The sequence below is a fragment of the Mya arenaria genome, chromosome 8, assembly GCF_026914265.1.
Source record: "Mya arenaria isolate MELC-2E11 chromosome 8, ASM2691426v1".
Taxonomy (NCBI): Eukaryota; Metazoa; Mollusca; class Bivalvia; order Myida; family Myidae; genus Mya; species Mya arenaria.
Window position 1 is genome coordinate 66,434,555 of NC_069129.1, and position 7,457 is coordinate 66,442,011.

General features: G+C 35.8%; 1 protein-coding gene across 1 annotated transcript; it reads right to left on the reverse strand.

Moving 5' to 3' along the window:
• Window positions 1–515: 515 nt before the first annotated feature.
• LOC128245051 (uncharacterized) lies at window positions 516–3,750 on the reverse strand. Its single transcript, XM_052963259.1, has 9 exons — window positions 3,635–3,750; window positions 3,443–3,494; window positions 3,128–3,210; window positions 2,817–2,888; window positions 2,374–2,473; window positions 1,727–1,821; window positions 1,390–1,467; window positions 898–1,201; window positions 516–751 (listed from the first exon to the last, which is right to left on the reverse strand). The coding sequence occupies exons 2-9, from the start codon at window positions 3,489–3,491 to the stop codon at window positions 654–656; spliced, it is 879 nt and encodes a 292-aa protein (XP_052819219.1). The 5' UTR covers window positions 3,492–3,494; window positions 3,635–3,750; the 3' UTR covers window positions 516–653.
• Between the last annotated feature and the right edge of the window lie 3,707 nt (window positions 3,751–7,457).

Genomic DNA, 7,457 nt, shown 5'->3' on the forward strand with positions numbered 1-7,457 from the left:
GTAGATGGAGATCTCCAGTTGCTTCCCTATATTTATACTCATAACAATGTGTAGACGGAAATCTCCAGTTGCTTCCCTATATTAATACTCATAACAATGTGTAGATAGAAATCTCCAGTTGCTTCCCTATATCTATACTCATAACAATGTGTAGATGGAGATCTCCAGTTGCTTTCCTATATTTATACTCAGAGCAATGTGTAGATGGAGATCTCCAGTTGCTAACCTATATTTTTACTCATAGCAATGTGTAGACGGAGATCTCCAGTTGCTTACCTATATTTAAACTCATTTAAACTCCTTGTTTGATATAAGATCGAGTATATTTTTATTTCTTATAATGGGACATGGGATTTATGTTTTGTGAATCATGATTTATAAGTAATGGAGAATAATACGATCCTGGGAACCAGTAGTAAATAATGCATATGTATTGATGACGGTGAACCATAATGTAACCATCGGTTCTTTAATTACTCTTTTCACATTTATGAAACAGTTTTGCCAGAGCAAGATTCATTTTTCATTAGCTTTATTTCAAACGTTATACTTAACATAAGCAAACTGACGACAACAACACAATCAATCAACTAAGGCCTATAAGCATGACACAGTTGGGCAAGTCATGTCTCAACAAGCTCTGCTCGTCCGTCCTACACACACAGCTTACAGAGTTTTGGGCACCTCGTCGGATGCTGACTGCAAACGGTATCATACCGGCACACGGTCAGGCTTTCATCGATACACGGACCTAAATAAACAAACAAGCAATACATACAGGGACACTTTTTAAGTAGTTTGTCTAAATACAAGACTGAATTGGTATGGTCCTTCACCATAAACATAATTCATGGACAATGAAAAAAGTGCCATAATATTACAAATGCGATTATATACCATTGTACTGTGTCGTCGGTAAGGAAGCAGTATTAGTAGTTGCTGTGACGTTCTTGGTCCCGGTTGTTGTTGTAGAAATGATATCAGTTTGGATGGACGTTATTTCAGGAGTTGTGGCGGCGGTCGTGGTCCTAGCTGTTGTTGTAGTAATGATAGCTGTTTGGGTAGACGCTATGTCAGGGTGTGTGGAGGTGGTCGTGGATGTGAAAGTTGTCGAGTTGTGTAGGCACGGGTCAACCGCATTACATAGATTGGAATCACAGCAGTATCTACAGCCTTTTCCGCTTAACTGGCAAGATACATCCTGTAATAAAAAGGTCACGTTAACAAACATGATTATGGTGTCAATCTTTTTGAATTATATCTTATTCGTTCATCGCGAGTTGCAAATGCTTAAATACAATGATAAATGTGATTTATATAATCTGAAAATAACATCAGTAGGTTATATCGCCATATCCAATTATTAAGGACAGCTATTTAATACCGTACTTGTTTGTGTACACATCCTGTGGAATAGAACTTCTCCCCGGGGCCAGAAAACTGAGTTTGTGTGGTGATCTGACACACCTAAAACAGAACCAGTTATGGTACATACAGCCATATAACATTTAGGTTAATGATTCATAATTTGCTTTGGACTTTTTGCATCAGAAAATGAGAAAAAAAACCCGGAACAAATGCTACCTGTATGTACTAGAGTGGCATCCATTTTGTCACTGATTTCAATAACTTCAAATCACCTTTTTAAATTTAATAAGCATTTCATTTTTACTAAAGGCAGAATAAATGAACAGATAATCCTTATGACATCACAGTTACTACATACCTCGTCCCTCCCACATTGCTGCACTTTCTCACAGCCATCAGCACCCAGAGAACTGCCACACGAATAGCAAACCGGGCCATCAGACTTGGGCGGCTCTGAAACAGCAATGTTATGTAATAAGATAATAAAATGTTGTTGTTTTTACAAAAGCCTTCCACTTTCCCGCGCATCACCATACCGAAATGAAAATCCACATAATAATGTAACGGCGTTGAGCACCTACACATCTTCGCCGTACTATGGGGTTAACTCGTCAACGATTGTACGGGAAAATATCGTTAGATCAAAGTTTTCAGTTAAATATTATGTCCGTTATATTACTGTTATTGCACTGTTTAATAGGACAAGTAAATAAGCATTCGAAAACCTGACCAGTAAAGTTCTTAATTTCGAATAAATCTACTCAGAACCTTTTATTCGAAAAGGCGAATGCACGATACCTACGTTGATTATTTGGTCCCAGTGTTCGATCCCCTTCGTGTTAAACAGGTCACTATGGCAAGTACATTGACACACATTCTGCTCACCTTACTGCACTATTAATGGCAAAGAACGTTCTAGAATAGCGATTTGTGGTCGTAATGGCCATGTAAAGTATAAAATACCTCCTTTCTCACTACTTGTATGTTAACTACAATAACAAATACCCTGTCCGCATCCTTTCGCGTTGCAGAGGTCACCATGGCAACACTGGGAGCACACTGCATCCGTGCGCTTCCGGCCTATCAGTTGCGATGCTTTACAGATCTGCAAGACACATACATCAAGTGAAAGAGTGTCTACTATATTTTAAATGATTAATGAAGATTCCTACAATCTGTCAGAGTTTTAAATTTATTTGAAAAACTACAGAAACAAGCTCAGAAGAAATAAGTTTAAATATAAACCCCGTTTAAAGACTTATAACACAAAACAAAGAATCACAAACAAGACGCATGGAACAACAGCACAAATCTACACAAACAACACAGTGCATATCCACTATATAAAACTGGGTATGTTTATCAAGGATTGCTACGTACCGCCTTGGAACGGTCAGTAAAGGAGGTTTGAAACATCACCTCACAAAAAAGTATACTAGTATACTTGCCATTTCATCAATGCACCTCAGGTTGAACCTCAGCGATCCTATTGTGGTGATATATTCTTCGAGATGACACAGCTACAAACATAAAAAATATGCGTATTTGCGAAAACAGATCATTTTCAGTTTGTAATCGTTTCTGCGTTATTCAATGTCTTATAACCAATATTTTCTATCAGACTAATGACCATTATAATTCCAATCAAAGCACAAAATGTTTAATGTTTATGAACACAGATAACCCATTGTAAGTTCTTTGTTTAAAAACAACAACATATACACCACTTCTTTAGATAAAACGTTCACCCATTCCAAACCTCATGACTGCCGCAGTGTTGGATTGTCTGACACGTGTACGGTTTGGGAGATTCGGTACATTTGAGGCACGTGTAGTTATACCCTGAAGTTGAAGATGTATATGCATTTGAAATGGGGGCATAGCCTTAGCAGCTATATTTGTGTAAAAGAGTCATGCACATTAAATTCAAAAGGAACACTTCTGAAATTTATGAATAGTTCGAGTTACAAACAGAAATTACGCAACACAACTCAATCAAGAAACTAACACTTATTAAAATATTTTAAGATTTTAATGCAATAAAGGTTTTCAATAAAAACAAAATTGAGATTACCTTCAGCTGTACGTGTGCAGAAACCGAAAATCACCAGTAAAAGCAACATTATCTGAAAAACAAAAACCCATTAAAGATGGCTTACGTCACATTCCTTAAAGTACGTAGTGAAACCACGACACATTTAAGAGTGTTATGTTTAAAAACAATAACTGACAATGAGGCGTGTCAAGGTAAAGCCGTATAACATACCAACTATTGAAAGTTGTGGAAAATACAACTCGAGTACGAACTACACTTTAAAACGATATTATATTCCAACAGGTAGAGATTTCTCCAATTATACGTCTTATTTCAGAAATGGAACTGTTTCTATTAGTACTAGTTTGTCAAACTGATAACATATGCTCGTGAGCTATAAATACATGATCTTAAATGGAACATTTGTTGACTCAAACAAATATTATGTGTAATAGGAACACCTTTTCTGAGATCATATCAACTGATATACGCTGCTCAGTGCAGGTTTAAAATAATGCCATTTAAAATCTAATTATTCAGTCCAATGTTCAAGATATTATTTATTTATGGCCAATATGGACGTGAATGCAACTAGACAATAAGACACCATTATATTGTAAAAAATGGGTTAAGTTATAACGTATATATGATATTAAATTCAAAAAGCAAATTTATCGTTCTTTATTGAATGACTTAGAAAGGAGCACGAAAGTTGACGTTCGTTATTACGAGATTCACCCAGTTTTTTTATGTACGGCTGTTCCAACACGTAGGAAAAGATACATTACGTCTTGCATATGTTAAGCAGAGACTTTACTATGAAGTTCAGAGCTGGAAGGGAAGATAAGACGTATCTAATAGGGCATTGTTTAATAAAAAATAGCATGTCTCAGACTTCAACACTAATGCAATATCATGCAAGTTTTAAAATGTTCCATTTAGTTAAAGTGACACTCTATTCAAAATAATTACAAACACATGTATAACAAACATACATTTTGAGTGATCAACATTAAACTGCTTACTAAGTAATGCATTTATGGAAACTATTCATTACTGATAACAAAAATGTTATCGTGATTTTAATAGCTGAAAACGCATTTTTTTTAAATGATTGGTGAATGCTTAAAGATTTACTGCGATCTACTATCGTCTCATAAGGTAGAAATAACGTGTTTTCTGTACCTTTCTTTCAAATTAAAGCCGGTGTCCTTAATAAAAACCAATGCGATCGTCATTTTTCAATCCTTTTTGGTATATTAAAACAATTATATTAATTGCGGTAAATCTTATTTGGGAGTAAGAATGCATCTTTAATCGAGGTAAAGTGCATCTAAACATAGACTTAAGATTAAGAGGGGAAGAATTTCAAAGACCAATCTTATTTATTTAAATCAGAGGAAAGAAAAAAAATATGTCGGGTCTAAGCGGCAAATACCGTATTGTTCTACGAGAATGTAAAAGGTTATCTATATGCTGATACAAAATTTGAACGAAATTTGCAAAAGTGTAATCATTTAGCTTCATCTGATAGATGGGATATATAAAGAGAATATTGTGTACATGTTTACATTACTTTGCTAGTTAGATCAGTTGAAATATATGCATTTACCGTCGAACCCCGTATTCTACAACTCACTTGGCTCGATTTCCTTGTTTGCTCGAACTCGCTTAGCTCGATTTCCTTGTTTGCTCGAACTCTCTTGGCTCGATTTCCTTGTTTGCTCGAACTCTCTTGGCTCGATTTCCTTGTTTGCTCGAACTCTCTTGGCTCGATTTCCTTGTTTGCTCGAACTCTCTTGGCTCGATTTCCTTGTTTGCTCGAACTCTCTTGGCTCGATTTCCTTGTTTGCTCGAACTCGCTTGGCACGATTTCCTTGTTTGCGCGAACTCGCTTGGCTCGATTTCCTCGTTGGCTCGAACTAGATGTAAAGGACTGATTTCCTTCTACTGAAGCTAAGCTTTCCCGCTTGGCTCGAATTTTTCTTGGCTCCAGTTATTCGAGCGAACGGGATTATAATGTATGTTATTGTATGTACATTGTGTCTATTCATTTAACGTTTTTGATGTTATTAATTTAGTAACTTACGATTATTTAATTGATTTACAAATATGTATAAAAGAAAACATCATGGAATATTTTGATTTACTCAACTTTTGTTGTTGATGTTTATGCTCATTCGATTTTTAGTACAATTTTGTCAGATGTTTAAATTTGTAACATTAAAGCATTGAATCACTTGAAAACACTATTTCGTATTTATATTTGTCCACATGGACCATGACCTTGTTAGATATGGTTTCGGAAAAAAGTAGTGACGTGGCTTAGTGATATTTTTGCGTGTTTTTAAATGCCATCATGCATATTTATCCGACGAATTAAAGGTTAGTGGTAAATATCACCGTCAAACTAATCCTTGGAATTCGACAATGAAACCGGATGTACTACAAATGATTGACTATTGGTACGTTGTGCTACGATGTAGCCCAGTTTAATCACGAACTCTCCGCAACGCCTAGGACTCCGGCTCATTTGAATTGAATCGTCATAAATTTGCAGTCACTGACTATCAACCATGATTATCCAAAAGTTTTCACAATATGTAAAGAGAGCCTATCCGATATCTGGAAGATTAAGGTCGTTGGAGTTACGACTACACTCAGACAGCTCTACGTTACAACGCCAAGACAGTTGTAGACGTTTTTTATGACTGTTATGGCTCTTACAGATTTCCAAGAAAATTCCGATAAATTCGGATACTGCCAAGACTGTAGTCACGATGTGTTACGATTGTCCAAAACTTTGAAATTCAATGCGTGACCCGTACTTGAATTTTCTGGTCTGCAAGTATTATTTTACAGTTTACACATCTCAACGATACTTTCGGACAAATTGCGAGAACAGACGACAATATTTCGACTTTATACGGCATGAAGCGAAATATGTTCGACGTCTACTTGACACTAGTTATGACTTAGTTTGTAGGAAAAGTTGTGACAAATTTCCGAGTGTTATGAATATAAATGCATCAAAAAAGTTTATTGTATGTAGCATCTGAAGTACGCGAAATAAAAAAAAATCATAACAATCTTGCAGAACTATTTCTCTTCAAGTCTGGGTAAGAACGAGAGTCTAGGTCATCGGCGTCATCATATAAAAACTACATTTCATAACTAAACGTTACAAATACAAACTCGTGATACCGCTTTCTCTGTATTGTTGATAATAAAATCAGTTCTGAAGTTGTAAAACGTTGTAAAATAAAGCGACAAAAACAAACAAAACACAAACTGTTCATAACTTTTTCGAGGAAAGAGCTACTTCTTAAACTTTATGCACTTATACATATATCCATAAGTTTTTTTTAAATTCTTGGAACTTGAAATAGAGATTTTTGTTCATAATTATTACCTTGCGGACATAACGAAACTTTGGATGTAGGACACCGGTAGCACCCTCCTCAAAAGCACAGCCAGTCTACAAGGGAGCGCCCAAAGGGCATAGGAACCCGGCACCAGCCTCTGAGCAATTTTACCTTGCTATCTATTAATGTTTAAATGTGACGTCACTGATGTTGTATGTAAACCACAGAAGGACGAACATTTGGTCGAACTTGAAGCACATAAAAATATAAAAGGTCATCGCAAGCAAGCACGCGTGAGTTCCATTTCCTTCCTTCGTACGCATTCGTGTTTTACTTGTCGCTTCCATACATGTCTGATGGAGTTACAACACAATTCAAGTGCTTGTAGACCGTTTTTTGCATAATACGAATATAGGGGATGAATAATACGAATATAGGGGATGAATAATACAAATATAGGGGATGAATAATACGAATATAGGGGATGAATAATACAAATATAGGGGATGAATAATACGAATATAGGGGATGAATAATACGAATATAGGGGATGAATAATACAAATATAGGGGATGAATAATACAAGTATAGGGGAAGAATAATACGAATATAGGGGATGAATAATACAAATATTGGGGATGAATAATACAAATATAGGGGATGAATAATACAAATATAGGGGATGAATA

Coding starts and splice junctions, on each gene's coding strand:
- LOC128245051 (XM_052963259.1), bottom strand. CDS start 3,491: ATGTTGCTTTTACTGGTGATTTTCGGTTTCTGCACACGTACAGCTGAA. Junction 2,889..3,127: donor AACACTGCGGCAGTCATGAG/GTTTGGAATGGG, acceptor TTATGTTTGTAG/CTGTGTCATCTCGAAGAATA. Junction 2,474..2,816: donor TGAGGTGCATTGATGAAATG/GCAAGTATACTA, acceptor TGTGTCTTGCAG/ATCTGTAAAGCATCGCAACT.